At 39.7% G+C, this 19,527-nt stretch overlaps 2 protein-coding genes across 4 annotated transcripts in view; one reads left to right on the top strand and one right to left on the bottom strand.

Moving 5' to 3' along the window:
* Positions 1 to 19,527, top strand: part of LOC109411447 (ubiquitin-related modifier 1 homolog) — a 40,799-nt gene that overhangs the window by 20,603 nt on the left and 669 nt on the right. The gene's annotated exons all lie outside the window — the stretch shown is intronic.
* Positions 7 to 19,520, bottom strand: LOC109411190 (uncharacterized). 2 transcript variants are annotated; one of them, XR_009998126.1, is made up of 3 exons: positions 18,742 to 19,520; positions 13,754 to 18,514; positions 8,524 to 8,650 (listed from the first exon to the last, which is right to left on the bottom strand). XR_009998126.1 is itself a non-coding variant. In XM_062854573.1 (2 exons), exon 2 carries the CDS (start codon positions 13,715 to 13,717, stop codon positions 8,306 to 8,308), a length of 5,412 nt encoding a protein of 1,803 aa, XP_062710557.1. In that variant the 5' UTR covers positions 13,718 to 18,514; positions 18,742 to 19,520; the 3' UTR covers positions 7 to 8,305. The 2 variants fall into 2 exon arrangements, 1 of the variants encoding a protein (XP_062710557.1); XM_062854573.1 differs by having other exon boundaries at positions 7 to 18,514.

The following is a 19,527-nucleotide window of genomic DNA, read 5'->3' as shown; positions in this document are numbered from 1 at the left end:
AGCCTATAAAACCGCCATAGATAATAGTACCAAATAATAGTCCTTGATATTCGTAATACAAGTGACAAGTCAGACGTGCGCAGTTAGAAACATCAATTCCGTTCATAGTTAGAATAAATCGTCATAGTCGAAATTAAGTGTCGTTTGTCCAAGTTAGAAATACAGTCCACAGTTGAAGTCAATGAAGTGTTTGAAATATACATCATAGTTAAGTTAGAATTCTCGATTATCTGTTCCATAAGAAGAAGCCCCTCTCGATAGTGATCCAAACCTACAGACGCTATTATGTGCGACAACAACTCTGATGATTCCCATCGTACATCTATTTAATGGTCTATTTAAAAAATTGATAGTTGGCCAACTGGTCAACCGTGGCGCTCGCATTGTTTTTGCTCGAGTTTGACGTTTGCCCACTACCGCCATCTAGTTGATGGTCGGCCAAACTCAGTCCTTTTAGCATTGGGCGAACGTGTTGCCGTGACTATGATGTAAATCGAAAAATGTTCGAAGCACAGACAAACAGACGTAACACTCTGATAATTCCCATCGTACACCGATTTATCGGTCCTTTTCAAAATATGATAGTTGGCCAACTGCCCACCCGTGGCGCTCGCATCGTTTTTGTTCGAGTTTGACGTTTGCTCACTACCGCCACCTAGTTGATGGTCGGCCAAACTTAGTCCTTTTAGCATTGGGCGAATATGTTTCCGTGACTATGATTTGAAACGAAAAATGTTCGAAGTGTTACGTCTGTTTGTCTGTGTTCGAAGTTTTACGTCTGTTTGTCTGTGGTTTGAATATAAATGAAATGCAGAAATGTTGAACTTTCACAAGAGTAATTATTTGCTCTCATTTTAAGAACACCTTTTAAAATAATAATTACATACAAAATTAACTAAATCCAGATTAGAACTCGACATCTGTCGATTGCCAGCCGCATGCTTTCCTATCTGCGCCATCCCAAATATGGTAAGCTGCGACACCCAAAGCAAAACATAAACTTCCCTTGACTCAATAATGATAACTCCTGAACTTGTGTTCAGCAGTGGTGAATTAGCGAAGCACGTGGTATCAACTGAGCAACGCCTTATACTTCAGCACCTGTTCAGCCCAAAACAAATGTATGGCAATATGTGGTGCATTCACAACATCTGTTCCGGTAATCTAGTTACACTCAGTCGGAATTCCGCGAAAGATATTTTTGATTTATATTTTTGTCAGAGAATAGATATTATATTCAATCAAAAGTGCTTAAGGATGTTTAAGGATTCTTGAAATGTGTTGACTTCTGAATGGTGTTTGGTTATCCAGGTTACTGTGGAAACATTATTCAGTAATCACGGCAGCACTGAAATGTCAAATGCATCGATCCAAGTTTCTCGTACAACTGAACTGCTGCGGAAGATGAAAAAATAATCAAGATACAGTTTATCTAGTTACAGAAATAAATGCCTCATAATTGCGTTGATTACGTCTCTTGCCACTAAATGTTGAGCTAGATAATTCTTTTCTGTTTTCTTTTGTGTGATTTGTTTAAAATGTTGGTTTTTTGATAACTTGCTTGTCCAATCAGTTTTAGCCATGATTTATCCCATTATCCGAACAAAGTTGCGAGTCGAAGTATGACGGACTAAAAACGTTTATTCGACAAGTGAAAAGCACATTGTACAGGAACTTGCAATTTATACACTAGCTTATTTATACACTAGCTGACCCGGCAAACCTTGTATTGCCCATTTCAATTATGGATCTTTCACTACGGCACATTAGATTGGTTTAGTTCTGACGGTTTTGAATTTCGTCTGTTCTCATAAAACTTATGATCAATTCACAGTTTTTCTAAAGTTTTTTTTTTAATTTTCTTAACTTATTCTACATATGAATACAGTCACCCTTAGGACAAATTGAACAATTCAAAAATCGTTTTATTCATTTCATTCGTTTATTAGTTATATGGCTACAAACGATGTGTAAACCAATGTGTGTATTAAATGGAAGGCCGGCTACAGAAGCACGTTATATCCAACAAACATTTTATCTGTATAAGAGTGGAACAAACTTATCTTAAGCTAATTTTAGTTTAAGAAATCGTTATTCAGCTAGTTCTGTTTCTTGGGTATTCCATTTGAGGCATTTGACTAATAATAATAACTTCTAATAGAACATACTTGTTGACTGTGAAACAAAGTTCGTGCTTTATTTTCCTCAATTATTATTATCTTTTGTTGATTTTTTATGCGAAGCTCCACTCTTTCGTAACAGCACAGACAAACAGGCGTATCACTTGGAACAATATGTGATTAGAATCATCGTCGGAAAAGTAGAATCGCGCAATGCTTATTATGCTGTGTTTCGCAAACCCACTGAGTGGATGGCGGTAGTGAGCAAACATCAAAAAGAAGCAACAACGGTGCGAGCGACATGAGTGAGAGATTGGCTAACTACTGAATATTTGAATAGTCCGTTAAAAAAGGAAACTATGGGAAGTGGGTAGAGTAAGTCATCTGTTTGTCTGTGGAAACAGTTTAATACAGAAGAACAGCCTATTTTTGAAAGAAGGATAAATCTCAGATGAACTTTGCAGTTTGGTTCGTAACCAACTCTTTATCGGCGTCACTTATAGGGACAAATCTGCCATGGAGTTAAGAGTTCAACTGCCATCAACTACACTACATTGCCACTTGAAAGAAAAATCTATGATTAAAAGAAGGAAACATTTCTGTTATAATTTTCAGCAGTTGGACCGCAAACAATGACTTGAAAGAATACTCTATAACTAGAGGGTCTTGTTTCCCGGACTGAAAAAAATCCCGGGATTCGGGATTTTTATTTTCCAAATCCCGGGATTTCCCGGGATCCCGGGAAAAATCTAAATTTTCTAGAAAACGATGAAAAAGTTAATGGAACGATTTCTTAAGCACTTTTAATTAAATTCGATCAACTAATAACCATTATATTCGAAAATACATATTTCATAGACATTTGATTGTGTGAGGGCAGTTGGAGACATTCAAAGGTATTTGAAAACTTTCAAATAAAGTTTATCTTTTTCCGCAATAGGTTAACTTGGGCTATAGGTTAACTTCTGCCTTACTTAACCGAAGGAATTTTTTGACAGAACTCGATTATGTTTCTAGAGTAATTCCTTATAATTTACCCTGAGACGTGAATGAATTCTGTGTGAGAATTTTATGACGGAGTTAAAATGGCAGTGTTGGAATGGTGATTTGAAAATTTCAAACGGCAATTTCTTAAGATATTATATGTCCGCATTTTGTTTTTTTTTTTTCTTTAAGAAAATGTGTGACTATTTCAATTATATGTGGATATACATTCGTGTTAACATTTCAGAATTTCGATTAGTTTTTTTTTTGGTGAAATACATTGAAGAAACTGTGGAAAAAATCCAGAATAATTCAAGACAGACCCTCTCAACAAACTTCTTGTTAAACTGATATGAATATCTTAAAAAAAATCCTTATAAAATTCTTCCGAAAATTTATTTATGATTTCCATTTCAACATTTCTATCCCGAAAGTTCATTGATCTTTTTTTCGATTTATTTGGCAGGATGACAAGGTATTAAATTATATTCTTCGATTTTATTGTACGATTCGCTTTATTTTTTTTTTTTGCATTTCGATATCCCTCTGTTTTTCACCATAAACCATCACAGAAATTTCTGCAGAAGATCTAAAAACGGTGTGCTGTTCCTTCTTGTAAATAAATTACTGATTTCTCTTAGAAATTTCGTCAAAATTATCACTTGTATTATCTCTAGTGATTGTTGAAATGAGCTCCGTAGGAAATTTCGCCTGGACTTAAGAACAAAATGTCTCAACGAATATCTTTACGAAATCGTCAACAAATATTTCAAAGATTGTCAAAGTCCTGCAGAGGTTAGGGATTGTTTATCCGTTTTCTTTTGAAATTTCTGCGAATTTTCCTCACAATTTAAACGTAAATGTGCAAGCAATTGATCAGGGCTGTTGAATATTATATAACAACACAGTATTCTTAAGGGATAACTCCAGAAACATCTAAAAATATTTGCAACAATTTACATATTTCACATATTGTAAAAATGTTGAACATTGTCATAAATTCCAAGAATACTACCAGAACAATCTAGCTTAAAATAAATCATTTTATTTCACATTCCAATATTCTGTCTGTTAATTCAGTTTGATTATAATTGTAATGTAACGCCACATAAATGAAAAATGGAAAGGCAGTAATAAATTGTAAAATGTAAAATCAATGTAAAAACAAAAGATTTCGGCTCAGTTATGCCCATGTGGCGCCCGAGTCTTCCAAATAAACGAATAAGTAAAAAAAAAATGAAAAATGAATGACATAAATTCAGCCAAAATATCTTTGGTTTAATTAGTAGGACATCCATCTAAACTTGATTTAAGTAGAAATAAACTATACCTGACAGATAATGTAGAATTGGATGGAAAAAAGGAAACATTGACAAAGAGAAGATTTCAAAGGGAAAAGATTTGTTTTAGTATTGCTATTTTTTTTATTTTCGGGAAATCCCGGGAATTTCTGAAAAATATCCCGGGATTCGGGATTTTTCAGATCCCGGGATATCCCGGGATTTTTGTCCCGGGAAATCCCGGGCAAGACCCTCTATCTATAACTAAAAAAAGAAGAAATCTCAGATGGAGTGAGCAGTATACGCAGCAAGAAGTACAACCTGTCTGATAATGAAGGCATGATGATCTTTCCGCCTGATGACATTTTGGTTCAATGGCCATTCTGCCAAATGTTCATTCGGGATATTTTGCATTCGGTTGTATTACGTTCGGCCTAATCGTCGTCAACCGAATACCATTTCCAAATTATGCCTTTTCCTTCCAAGGGCGGATACTATGGACATTTTTAGACTTTAAAAACTTCCTGTTCTAAATTTAGTTTCCTTTGCTTTTTCCTGCGAGATGAAGAAGGGTAGCACACGAATTTTGAAACATGTCTTGCCTTCAAACCCCGCCACATTCATAATTTTGGTCCATTTGTTTGATTATTTTTTATCTATGCAGAAGTTTCTGTTTTATTTGTATTCCAAAAAAGAAGGGGTCTCACGTCTTGCTATTAGCTTGATTTGTTCTAATAATATTCAGTAATGTTTTGATTCATTTGTATAGGAGCCTTTCCTTTCAAAGAGGGGAGTGTCGCAAGCCATTAAAAAAACATTTCTTCCTCTCTTGAATCTCCACATTCCAAATTTGGTTCCGTTTGTTTGATCATATAAACAATTTTTGCCTTCCAATATCTCCATATGTCACATTTGGTTCGATTTGATTGATTGATTCTCAAGCTATGCAGTATTGTTCGTTTTATTTGTATGGAAGCTCGCTTTTTCAGAGGGTGGAGCGGTCTCAAGTCATCATGAAATCATTTATTTGCGTTCTCCACATGCTAAATTTGATTGATTGTTTCTGGAGTTATGCAGATATTTTTTGTTTAATTTGTATAAGTTCCCCTTTTTTCCAAAGGGGTGATGGGAGTGGTGGATCTCACGCGTCACGCCACCATAGAAACATTTGATATCTTCTAAACCCTCCACATGTCAATTTTGGTTCCATTTCCAAACGGGGAGGGGTTTCACACTACCATTGCCATAGGAACATTTTTTGCCTTTTAAAAACTCCGTATGACAAATTTGGTAACATTTGCTCAATCAGTTCTCGAGTTATGCAGAAATTTCCGTTGCTTTTGTATGGGAGTCCCCCTTTTCAAAGGAAGGAGGGGTTACACACACCATAGGAGCAATTTTTGCCTTCTGAAACCTCCGCATAGCAAATTTGTTTTTATATGCTTGGCTCTCGAGTTATGCAGAAATGTCCGTTTCGTGTGTATATGGGAGACCACTTTCCAAAGGGTAAAGGCGTTTTACATCACCGTAAAAATATTCCTCACCTTCTGAGTTTTCTACATGCCAAATTTTGTTATGTTTGCATGATTGGTTCTCATATTACGCAGAAATTTCCGGAATTGTATGAGACCTCCCCTTTTCAAATGTGGAGGAGTTACACACCGCCAAAGAAACATTCTGTACCTTCTAAATCCTCCTCATTGCAAATTTGTTTCCACTTGCTTGATTGGTTCTCAAGTTATGCAGAAATTTCCATTTCATTTGTATAGGAGGTTTTCAGAGGGTAGGGGGGGTTTGAAACCATCATATGAACCTTCCCCGTCCCAAAAAACCGCTGCATGTAAGTTCAGGTTCAGGTTTACAAAGCCTTTTCTGTACCATGCTGGGCTGCGGACATTAATTTAGTTCCTGCGGTTTTATAGCGTGTGACCTCTGTCAGCTGTCAACATGGTGGTTTAGATTCTGAGAGCAATCGTTAGTTTCCCAGGTTCGGTTTGGATCAAGTTGGTCCTTTCAACCTACCTGTATTAGAGGGTTAATCTAGAAAGAATAGCCGATGTACCGAAGATTGTAAACTTTTTGATATGAATATTAACCTCTTTTCACAGACATTTGCTTTTTTTAGAAAATATGTCACCAGGGTAATGATCTCGGGTAAATGGCATTAGGAGTACAGAAATTCCGTGTTGTAGATTATTTAAAGTGTTGATATTTGGAGATATGCTATAAGTCCTGAAGTAGATTGGACATTGTTGAGGTTGCTGCATCCTGCTCTTACCCATTTGTTTACGAATAGGTAAGAGCAGTATGCAGCAACTTCAACAATGTTCAACCTTCTTCATTGAACAGAACTATATTCACGAGGGGATGTCCATTGATTTCGTAAGAGTTTATGGAGCGAGCGGGTTCAAGAACACTTAGGTTCTCATACAAAAAATCTTGTCGAAAAATCTCAAAAATCCCCTTATGTAATAAATGGACAGCCCCTAAGTGTTGTAGGACCCCTTAGGTGTACAATAATAGTACATAGACCAATGTTTTAGCGTCCCTATATTTCCCCTCGTTGAAATTATTTACTTGAAATTCTCTATGTGTTAAATATAATTGAATTATTTGTCCTTTGAAAGACCTACTTGGCTTATCAAAAGTGCTTAACGCCACCGCAGCCAATACCAAAGGGTGTGATTTGATAGCAATAAATTACCCTGCCTTAGGCCCCGATGTACCGAAATTCCATGGTTTGAATGCTTCGCAGTACACTACGTAGTGGATCGAAACCAGCATCATCCTTGATCCGATCAAGCAGTATACGCTAGCCGTTAACATGCTAATATCCACCATGTTGCTTATGCTGGTTCTTCTATGCCCAGATGCACACCGGGTTACGTACGGTTTAGTTCTATTTATCCTCAGTCCGGACTCGAAATCACAATTGAAAATGGGGTACACCATTATCGCTTGTATTTTTTTAGTATTCCTGGATAGCGTCAGGACGCTGGCACATCCGGTTTGTTTCCATTGTTTTATCGCTAATCAAACTGACTTTGCCAGTGACATCCAAAGCCAAAAAAAGTTTTAATGTCCTTCGATTGACGTGGTTCCGGGATGAATAATTGAAACACTTTTGGAATTTTGATTGTACACAGCTGTCTCGGCAAACGTCGTACTGCCTGCCTACTATGTTTTTTGACATATAGCTCCATAGGGGCGACCCCGGCGAAGTCATTTGTATGGGAGCCCCCCGTTCCAGAGACCGGAGAGGTCTCACGCCAAGCTAAGAACCTTCCCCGGCCCCAAGAATACCCACATACAAAATTTCACACCGATCGGTTCAGTAGTTTCTGAATGCATAGCGGTCAGACAGACAGACAGACAGACAGCTTAATAAGAAGCACACTAATGTTGAGTTAAACTGTTTTGTAAAAGCATCAATGCTTGTCGAATAATATGCTAAAACTTTTGAAAAGTGTTTTGTTCATTGTTAATACCTGTTGACGACGACGACGACTTAATTCCGGAACTGGTCACTGTTACCGAGGATAACTGGATTTATCGACGGGACTGGCGATTCGCGACTCTAATCGCAACTTTCGGACTGGCCAAACGAAATTGATGGAGAAAGACAAAACTGCGTGTGGTTTGTTCGAGAACTTTTTACGAATGCCTTTATTTGACAGTAACCTCTTCTGGCTCTTACATGGATTCTGCAACGTAAATATTTCATAGGCGCAAAGTATTTGAAAGGTAGGTACTATAGGAAGTAATTCTTTTTAATTTCATAGTTTTTACAATTTCATTTCAATTAGAATTATCAAATTAAAGTTATGAAAGAATTTAAAGCTAAGTAACAATGGATTAACTTTCAGGTGCGTATTTTGATTTACTTCTCCTAACATGCCGGCCCCGTTGAAACCGTCAGTTTCAATTGATTGTGGCTGGCATCGACGATCCTTCGTTTGAATTCTGGTCATCCTTCTCTTCTTCGGGGTCGATTGGCAGAACTGCGATCTCCGTAATGGCCCGTTTATACCGACCCGTCGCGGTTTGCACCACCACGACACGAACCTTACCATCTTGACCGCAAATTGTTGCGACGATACGCCCGAGGGGCCATTGGAAAGGCGGAAAATGATCCTGTTTCAGCAGCACCAGTTGGCCTTCTTGGACGTTGACAGCAGGGCGCTTCCATTTGCTACGTTGGTGTAGTTGGCTGACGTAGTCACGGGACCAACACCGCCAGAGATGCTGGGCGGAGCGCTTCATGTTCTGCAAACGATTTAGTCGATTAGGGGACATATCACTCAAATCCGGTTCGGGGATTGCAAGCAGAGGCTCCCCTATCAAAAAATGCCCAGGAGTTAGAGCAGTCAAGTCATTCGGAGAGTCTGAAAGGGGGGCGAGTGGTCTGGAGTTTAGCACAGATTCTATTTGCGTTACGATAGTGACAAACTGATCCACCGAGAACGAACTTTGTCCCATAATACGGCGAAAATGGAATTTAAAAGACTTGATTCCAGCTTCCCAAATCCCTCCAAAATGGGGAGAGCGTGCAGGGATAAACTGGAAGGTGATGCCACTCCCTGCGCAGTATTCGCCCCATTCGGTATCCTTAAACTGTTGCAGAAATTGCTGTCGTAACGATCGTAACTCGCGGTCCGCCCCGACGAATGCGGTCGCGTTGTCGCAGTACAGCTCGAGAACACGGCCACGACGCGCTACAAAACGTTTGACCGCATTGATACACGCGATAGACGATAAATCCGACACGACCTCGAGGTGCACGGCCTTCACCACCATGCATACGAATAAACAGACGTACATTTTAACCGACGATCCTCTCCCACTCAAAGGTCGGACAAAAAACGGCCCACAGTAATCCATTCCTGAGTAGGCAAAGGGCCGAGCAGGCTTCAATCGAACGGATGGCAATGGTGCCATAATTTGACTTGTTGGTGAGGGCTTGCATCGGAAACAGGTGATGCAGTTTCGTACTACTCGGCGAGCCAAGTCTCGACCTCGGAGTGGCCAAAATCTTTGTCTGGCAGTAGCAAGTAACAACGACGGTCCTCCGTGGAGCGTCTGTAGGTGAATGGACCTTATGATCATCCAGCTTAGTCGATGTTTAGCTGGAAGCAGGATTGGACAGCGGGTATCGAACGGTGCATCCAAGTTTCTCAGGCGCCCATCGATCCTAAGCAAACCGAAGCTATCCATGGTTACGTTCAAATCCTTGAGCGGTGAAGTCTTGGAAGTTTTGACGAGGTTTTGTCCATTTTTAAAACTGCGAACATCGTTTGGAAAGCCTTGCAGCTGAGCTAAACGAATCAGTGTTTTGAGAGCGACGTTGATTTCATCTGGTGATAGTTGCGCGACCTTTCGTTGGTGCTTAGGCAGCTTGCAATTGTTGTGAAACCGAAGGCAAAATCCTATTGTTCGAATTAACTTTCCCAATTCAGAGAATCTTTCAAAAATGGCAAATTCGGCTACCTGCGCGTGCAGAGAAACTGTTGGGCACATCTCTTCCTTCAATTCCTTTTCGGATGGCAACCACAGTGTCGTTTCAGGCCAATGCTCTGCGGGGCAAGTAATGAATGTGGGTCCATGCCACCACAATTTGTCGTGTATTATCTGGTTTGCCAGCAATCCTCGGGAGATTCGATCCGCGGGATTCGAGTCAGTTGGCACATGGCGCCAAGGTGAGTCCTTCGTTAAGCGCTGGATTTCAGCGACCCTATTCGACACGAACACTTTCCAGGAACTCGATTTAGATTTCAGCCAGTGAAGTACAATAGTTGAATCGCTCCAAAAGACAACCGGCCCCGTATAATCAGTGTTAGATTTCAAACTGTGGACCAGTTGGCTCCCTAGCAAAGCTGCGCAAAGTTCCAATCTGGGGATTGATTGGCCACGAAGAGGCGCGACCCGAGATTTTGATGTGAGCAATTCAGAATGCAGATGACCATGTTCGTCGGTTGATACTATATAGATGCAGCATCCGTAGCCTTTCTTGGATGCATCACAAAAGCAGTGTAGGGTGTAGTTAGAGCAACTATTCCATAGAACTCGCCTAGGAACTTCTAATGCACGTAGCTCATTAATATTGTTCCTGTAGTTTCTCCACCAGGTTGAAAGTTCGTCCGAGAGTTCTCCGTCCCACGACAAGTTAGCCGCCCAGAGAGTTTGCATAAACATTTTCGCACAAATGACCACAGGTCCGAGAAGTCCTAACGGATCAAACAGCTGGGACATTTCTGACACAACTATCCGTTTAGTTACCTTATCGATTTCTTGCAGCACCGGAACTTTAAATTTAAACACATCCCGCTGCGGGAACCATAGCAAACCCAGCGTTTTTACCGCTGGCGATCGATCGAGCTCCAGTTCCGTAGCTGTTTCCCATAGCTCTTCTGGAATGTCTTCGAGAACCTCTGGGCAATTGGAGGCCCATTTGCGGAGCACAAAACCAGCAGATTGTAGCATTTCTTTCAGTTGTGTACATGTTTCGCTCATCACTCTCAAATCATCGTGACCGGTGATTACATCGTCGACATAAACGCCTTTACGAACAACTGGTACCGCTAGAGGGAAACGGTTTCCTTCGTCAACTGCTAGTTGGTTAAGAACACGTGTGGCATGATACGGCGAGCTTGCTAGGCCGTATGTAACTGTCCTAAGTTGGTAGGTTTGGATTGATTCTGACGGGTCCCTCCGATATAGAATTTGCTGGAACTTCCTATCTTCCGGGTGGATCCATATTTGCCGAAACATTTTCTCGGCATCGGCTGTTACAGCAAACCGAGGTAGCCGAAAGTTAACGACGATTGAGAACAAGGTTGGTTGAACAGTCGGTCCAACGTAGAGCACATCGTTTAGCGACAGCGAGGTAGAACCACGACATGAGCCGTCGAATACTACACGAATTTTGGTTGTCGAACTCTCTGGGCGTTGGATGGCATGGTGTGGTAGGTAGTACTGTGGGCTACACGACGCACGCGTATTCAACTCCATGTGTCCCAACCTCTCATATTCCTCCATGAACTGCTGATAGTTTCTACGAAGCTCTGGATCTGCAGCAAATTTTCTCTCCATCTGTTGGAATCTGCTAAATGCAGAATGATACGACTCACCAATGAACGGCAGCTTCTCTTCTTTGAATGGGAATCGCACGATGTATCGCCCTGAAGAGTCTCGTACAGTGGTAGTCTTGAAATGATCCTCGCAGTGCTGTTCAGTCGGAGATAGAGCTTTGCCGTCATCAAAATTTTCGATCTCCCAAAATCGTTCAAGCTGGGCTTCGAGGCGATCTTCGACACAGATGAGGCTGGTTTGTGTTTGCATGGCGTCTGGCAGAGGATTTAATTTTCCACAAACGATATACCCGAGAACCGTTTTTTGCAGCGATGGGTAGCCAGTGTCAAGGTATATCTGCTGGTGTTCTAGAAGATCGAAAAATAAGGCTGCACCGATAATGATGTCCACACCTTGGCTAACATTGAATTGCGGATCAGCGAGGGGAAGATGACGAGGAATCTTCCAACGGGAAACATCGATGTGGTGACTCGGAAGAGAGATGGTAAGCTTCGGTAGAACCAAGCAGTCGAGGGATGTGCAGAAAGTTCCAAAGCGCGAAGCGAGATGTAATGTCACTCCATAATGAACGTTTACGGTAGACTGGCCGATTCCACTCACTGGTGAATTTACTTTCGTTCTCTTCAATTGCAGCCTTTGGCATAACGACTCGGATATGAAACTAGGTTGAGAACCACTATCAAGCAAAGCCCTTGCAAACTGGTAGTTATCGTTCACATCCTTCACTTTAATCACTGCCGTTGAAAGTAGTACTGTTGAATCACTACAGTTTCTTGTTTCTGCTTGTGCACTTTGGTAAGAGGTGGGAGGAGGAATATCTGTAACGATACCGGCGGAGATACGCGACGTTGAGGGGAGGAATTGATCGCGTGACACATTCGAACGTACCGACGATACGACTGGTGGTGAGGCAACCGAATGATCCTCCGGCGAGGAGTTTCGCGGCGACACGAGATGCGAGAATTGACTGAATTGTGACGGATTTGCTACAGCTGGTTTGCTAGAAGGTGCAGATGTTGACGTTGTGACAGATGGGGAGCTTACAGCCGCCGACATGGGAGGCAGATGTAACAACGAGTGGTGTTTTTTGGCGCAACTTTTGCATGACCCGCTGGAACAATTTTTCGCCAGATGAGACCCCTTTAAGCAGTTTATGCACAGACCCTGCTTCTTCGCTACTTCAAAGCGCTGATGTGGAGACAGGGCTTTGAAAGATTCGCATTGAAACAAATAGTGTGCGTTTCTGCAGCTTGCACACCTGGGAACGTTTTCAGAAACTACATGGGCGACAATATTTCGTGACTTCGACGGTTTTGTATCTGAATGGGTGGTTGCCGGTTGGGAGAGCTTCAAAGTTTGTACTATCCGTGACCTCCGGTGGATAAACTCGAGTAAGCTATGATATGTGGGCGCAACCTCAGTTGCCACGCGTGTCTCCCACTCACGGAGTGTAACAGCATCGAGACATTGACTCAACCGTTCAATGAGGAACGAGTTCCAGTGGCTTTCAACGTTCTCGAGTTTATCCAACAGTTGGACATGGCGGTCGAATTCGTCCGCCAGCTCTGCTAACCCTACAGCAGATTCCTTTTTTAAAGGAGGAATAGACAGTAGGGCTGACATGTGACGTTTTATCAACAGGCTCGGATTTTCGAACCGCTCCTTCAACAAATTCCAGGCAACTGCATAATTGTTGGCTGAAATCTCGAGCGACGAGATTATTCGAGCAGCTTCACCGGACAGAGTGGCCCGTAAATAATGTAGCTTTTGAACCGCTGTTAACTGCTGGTTCGTATGGATTAACGAAACATAGAGGTCACGGAAGGACACCCATTCATCAAGGTTGCCAGAAAACTCCCTCAATTTGATCTCAGGCAATCGAACGTTTGACGATATTGGATTTAGTACCGTCGCTTGACGCACTTGGTTTGAACTTGAAGGTAATTGAGGGAGTTTTGCTTGCAGCGCTGCCTTCAGTTCAAAGTAAAGAGTCTGAAAATTCTGTCGTTCCTCGGAAAACTCCTCATCTGCCTCCTCTAGCACTTCAATCTCATCTTGAACTTCTTCAAATTCGCGCCATAAATTATCGAGGCGCTCTATTCTAACTTTAACCTGACCCTCTTTCGTTGGGTCATACTCGTCATTGAACGCCTTTATCAAATTTGCTGACCCCAAAACGTTTGTACGACGGCGATGCAAAAGTTTGAGTTTCGTCTGTTTCGTCGTCTTCTTTGGAGGCGTCATGTTCAACCCGTCACCATAAAAAGAGATCTCAAATACCTGGTATTACTGCAACCTATTACCACTGATCACCCTAATATCCACTACGCTCCGGGTAGCTGCCTTCCGGCTGGGACGATGTCGGCTTCTTTGTTTACGACGGCGAATTCGGCTGATGTTGCTGATGCAGCTTCGACGATGGACAGAATGCTGGATCCTGGCGAGACGACAAGAACGCTGTGCAGCTCCGACCGAAACTTCGGTTCCAATTCCGGCGAGTTTCAACGCGACTGTGACGACCACGTGGTGGTTGAGGTTAGCTTTCACCTCCGACAGCTGCTGCAACGGGAAACGTTCCCGGGTTTCGGCACCACAATGTTGACGACGACGACGACTTAATTCCGGAACTGGTCACTGTTACCGAGGATAACTGGATTTATCGACGGGACTGGCGATTCGCGACTCTAATCGCAACTTTCGGACTGGCCAAACGAAATTGATGGAGAAAGACAAAACTGCGTGTGGTTTGTTCGAGAACTTTTTACGAATGCCTTTATTTGACAGTAACCTCTTCTGGCTCTTACATGGATTCTGCAACGTAAATATTTCATAGGCGCAAAGTATTTGAAAGGTAGGTACTATAGGAAGTAATTCTTTTTAATTTCATAGTTTTTACAATTTCATTTCAATTAGAATTATCAAATTAAAGTTATGAAAGAATTTAAAGCTAAGTAACAATGGATTAACTTTCAGGTGCGTATTTTGATTTACTTCTCCTAACAATACCGATGAGGAAAGTCGAACATTGACTACTTTTTCAATTGAAACATTATTTGAACAGTAATGTGTAGAGCATAATTTTAGTTCAGCTATCATTACCATTATCAAGCAATAATTCAGCAAGCTTGCTTGTTTGTGACGTGCAAGTGATAGTTGGGTGATCAAAGAGCTTCATCCACCGAAAATTCATTGTTAAGGAGAAACATATGGCTGCAACAATGGCGGACTTGGACCCCTACTCACGTTTTTAAGAGCACCAATCTTGAAAATTCGTAAACAAATGCACACGAGTTGCAAGAGCTGCTTTTTTTTTGCAAGTGAGCAAAGCCAGGATAAACAAGTGCGGTTTGGTCCGAGGCTTCGTTCGTCAGATTTGTGCCTCTCTAAAGTTTGTATGCAAAATTGCAATGGGATTTCTTGATGTTGCTCCTTAAGCAGGCACCAATCCAATAAAAAATGATGTTTGCAATTCATAAGCTGATTTATTTATCAAGATTTTAGTCAAAATAATGAAGAAGTTTCAGTCGAATGTCATGAACTTTTTTGATGGTTCAGGTAAGGAAACATCAGATAGCAGCTTAAGAAAGAAATCGTTAAGACATTTCTTTAGTAAGCCGTTATACATTTTTTGGAGAAACGAATAATGAAAGTGTTCCTTTCCAATAAAAAGTGCGATTTATTCAAGATAATCTTTCGGTTCTATTGAACGTTTAAATTTTTTTAAATTTTCAAAAATTTTAAAAATTAAAATTTAAAATTTCAAAAATTTCTTCACTATATGTAGAATTCTAGAGGGTCCACATCTTGGATAATTTTGGGTTTCACTCCATACCATAGTTAACAAGTGTTCAATAGTTTTCATAGTTTCTTTGAAGTTGCTAAACATGATTTCAAAGTTAACCCATTAACGCCCAGCGATCTATTTATAGACCAGTAACTTTAGCGATTACCGTGGAGAAATGAGGCATGTTGGAAGACTAGTGTCTTCAGCAAAGTTGTTCAGGAGGTCTGGGACTTTACGATAGTACGTCATTTAGTACATATTTGCTCCAGTAGGTGGCGTTAATGATCATAAGTTTTAAACTTCTGTACTTCAAGAACCAGATCACATAGAATAATTTCGCATTCGATAAATTTGATCAGAACATCAAGAGCTGTCCGATAGTGAACTTGTTGGTTTTAGCAGGTTTATTCGCTAGGTGACGCTGAGTCTTAGAAAATCTCAACTGCTGTATCTCGTGAATCATTCCACATAGAAGAATTTCGTCTTTGACAAAGTGAAAGTGGATCAATACATCAAGAGCTGTCCGATCGATAATGAACTAGTTGATTCTAGGTTAATTCGCTAGGTAACACTAGTAAGTCATAGAAACTCTTAACTGTTACATCAAAAGACATCCGATAATGTGCTATTCATAAGCCATGTACGGTTTTCCATATTTTTTTTTATTTATTTTTTTAAAGACGAAAGGGGGAAGAGGGGCTGAAATGACCAACATGGTCATCAACATAGTTAATAAATGGTCCCTAATGAACTAGTTGATTCTGAATGCATTTGCTCGGTAGCGCTAGTGAGAAGTTTTAAACTTCTGTAGTTCAAGAACCAGACCACACAGAAGAATTTCGTTTTAGGCAAAGTTTATAAGGACATCAAGAGTTATCCGATGATAAATTATTTGATTCTGTGTATATTCCGTGGGTGTGACGCTAAAATGTCTTAGAAATTTTACTCAGAATTTTATTTTTGGCAAGGTTGATCAAGATATCAAAAGCAATCCGATGATGAATTAATTGATTCGATAAGTCAAAAAATCCGTAAATATTTTTTCTTCCCCGTTCTATTGCTGATCTAGAGAAAACAAAACAAAACGACCTTCCATCTGCAGCCGCTGCTTTATATGAACAGTACACTTTTTTCCGATCGACCGCTTGCATTCATTCGTCCGTTCCTCGACTTTCTTTTATTGTAACGTGATTTTGATAAACTACTAGGTACGATTCCATCACAAACTAAAAAACAGTTTCATCCTCGAAGCCAAATGTAGTGTCGGAAAGTGGTCTTCGGATGCATCACAAGAGAGACGTGTACACGCGGCGTTGGTCTGAATAGAACTGAGCATATTTATTTGTTTATTGTTTACCTACGCATGAGTGACAGCATGCACTCTAAGATGTATTCACTCAAGATATTATTATTTGTAGTAGTGTGGACACTACATGCAGGACTGAGTATTAGAAGTTGTATACTTTTGTATCTCGAGAATCAGATCACACAAAGATGAATTCCATCTCAGGAGACGTTGATCAAGACTATAGATCATGAACTTATTTATTATAAATTTTCAGTTGAATATGTCCAGATATCAATGACTATTGATAAATAGGGTATTGGTTCCCTTATTAAGCATATGACTCCCATTTTCATCCTACGAAAAACAAAGGATTACACATTGGGCAAAATTGAGCCCGAAGGTGGGAAGCTTTCTTAATACAAGACCCTATATAAACATCGATGGCTTATTCGAAAGCAAATTTTCTTTAGAATTGGTTGGTGGATGATTCATGTATAGGCAACTGTTATGATTTTAATGATTTTTTCGCTGGGATACCATCGCCCCAATTCCATTAAGTAACGTAACATACAAAATAGTTATTTATGTAACGAGTTGCAAAATGTTGATTTTTTCAACACGAGTCGTACATTTATCCAACGAGGCTTGCCGAGTTGGATAAATACGAAGAGTGCTGAAAAAATCGAGTTTTGCAACGAGTTCCATACAAATTTTTATGCAATGATTTTTTCATAATGCAACTCATTTGAGTTGCATAATGTTCATAATGCAACTCAAATGAGTTGCATTATGAACATTATACAATTATTTTTCATTATGCAACTCATTTCAGTTGCATAATGAGCCAGTTCGGAAAAAATGGCCATTATGATACCTAAATTAGTTATATAAAATGTAAATTATGATACTGAATTGCATAAAGTCATGAAAATGTTGGAATTTCAGGGTATTGTGGGGTCAGTTAGGCAATGGTATATTTTCAAGGTAAAAATATTTTTTTTATTTTTATTTATGATTTTTCACGTGACAATAACTAAATAAATGATCGAATACACATGGATTGTTTCTGAAGAAACTATTTTTGACGAGTTTGATTTCAAAGTATTGGTAATATTTGAGTTTTCACGCATACAAATATGAGTATGGTATTTTATCCAATGGTGGACCCTTAACCTATAGTGGACCCCTAGCAATTATTCTCAAATTTTCCGCTCAAATCTGCTTCTACCGGTAAACTTCCACCGGGAGACCATGACTCATATCCCTAGACAGCAGTTCCATGTGATGAAACTAGTCTGGAAGGCGAAATTTGATTATTTGAACAAATTTGTAAATGTAAACAAGTCTGGGGGTCCACTATAGGTTAAATCTGAGGGGGTCCACTATTGTCACCGATTTTACATGGTAAAAGAACACGATCTACCCAATAGTGGACCCCGTTTACTAGCTCAAATCTAGATTACGGATGGTTCAATTCAAGGTCTCCAAGTACGAATTACGTAAAATTTATAATTTTATGACAAATAATTCGAAAAACTGTGTTTCTCTATGCGGGCTGCCACTCCAAATCCCTGACTTCTGGTCTAAGCCATGGAAGCTGATCGAGGCAGGGGTGTAAGTTGACTGTCAACTGGGAACAAATTTCGCCTATCCTCTATCATGTTTTAGAACCAATAAAAAGACGTAACTACCAAACAAAAAAAGTTCAAATTTCGATTGCAAAACTGAATTTTATACCATTTTATCATGCTAAAAGCAAATCAGTATGTGATTTTTATGTTCAAATTGTTGTATTCAGCATATTAGATTGAAAATTTTCATTACGAAAAAAATCAGTGGTCTGTTTTCACCATTATGAATTATTAGCCTCTAGTCTCGCTTGTTTTTGTTATTGCTTTGTTTGGAGTGCGAAAATCGGCTAAAAATTGAAAACTCCCTTGGCGATTATTTTTCTCAAATGAGAGGATAACTTAAGGTTGAAGGATTCGTCATTGATATAATCGTCATCATTGAAATTTTGAAAGCAGTTTTCTCGTTCAAATCACAAATATTCGTTATGAAAATGTATTCACTGTATTCCACTCTTTATTTGAAATACAGTGAATACATTTTCATAATGTATATTTGTGTTTTGAACGAAAAAACTGCTTTCAAAATATCAATGATGACGATTATATCAATGACGAATCCTTCAACCTTAACACTATGACTCCTGAAATTTCGATAATTACCGAAAACACTGATCATAAGCATCTAAATCGAGAGAAAAACACTGATGTTTGTGCTACTGTTGATGTTTATAAAACCATTAAACAAAAGATGTTAACAAATTAGAACCAACAGTAGATGACGCGCAGGTGGGAATGTTTGGGTGGGCGTAGAGGGTAGGACCTTACACCCTTGGTTCGGGGTGGGTTACATCCGCCTCTTTTCCAGATTGGTAGATAAAGAGTAATCGCTGCGCCTTCTTTGTTGCTAGTTTTGTGTATTTTTTGTCCGACAATTCTTTTTTCTGTCCCTGATAGAATGCTCTATTGAAAAAGTGCCTGCTTTTTGGTTCTAGATATAATTATCGGTCGTAAGATGATAACTTTTCATATTCACTCTAAGCCATAAGGAATTAAAAAATCGGGAAATTTTTCATGCTGAAACCGGGAAAACTCGAGAATTAAATTTATCGTTTTCAGAGGACACCCTGGGTCTATAACTGTCGAATTCTATAGAAAATCATGACAACTTAATTTGACTTTACGAGTTGTGTAGTTCCACCAAATACTTTTTAGAACATTTATTTTGTTGAATAGTACTTCAATAAAGATTAGTGCTTTATTTAGAGCTATAAATACTTAAAACTGCAGGAGTTTGACGCCAAAGAAAGCCTAAAATTTCAGATACAAATCCGATTTGTTATGAGAACTTCTTCTACATAAAACAAATCATTTTGTTTGCCGATTCTAATATAATTTTCCGCAACTCTCTCTT

The sequence above is a fragment of the Aedes albopictus genome, chromosome 2, assembly GCF_035046485.1.
Source record: "Aedes albopictus strain Foshan chromosome 2, AalbF5, whole genome shotgun sequence".
Taxonomy (NCBI): Eukaryota; Metazoa; Arthropoda; class Insecta; order Diptera; family Culicidae; genus Aedes; species Aedes albopictus.
The sequence above is the reverse complement of the archived record's forward strand: the minus strand, read 5'-3'. Positions and strand labels throughout refer to the sequence as shown.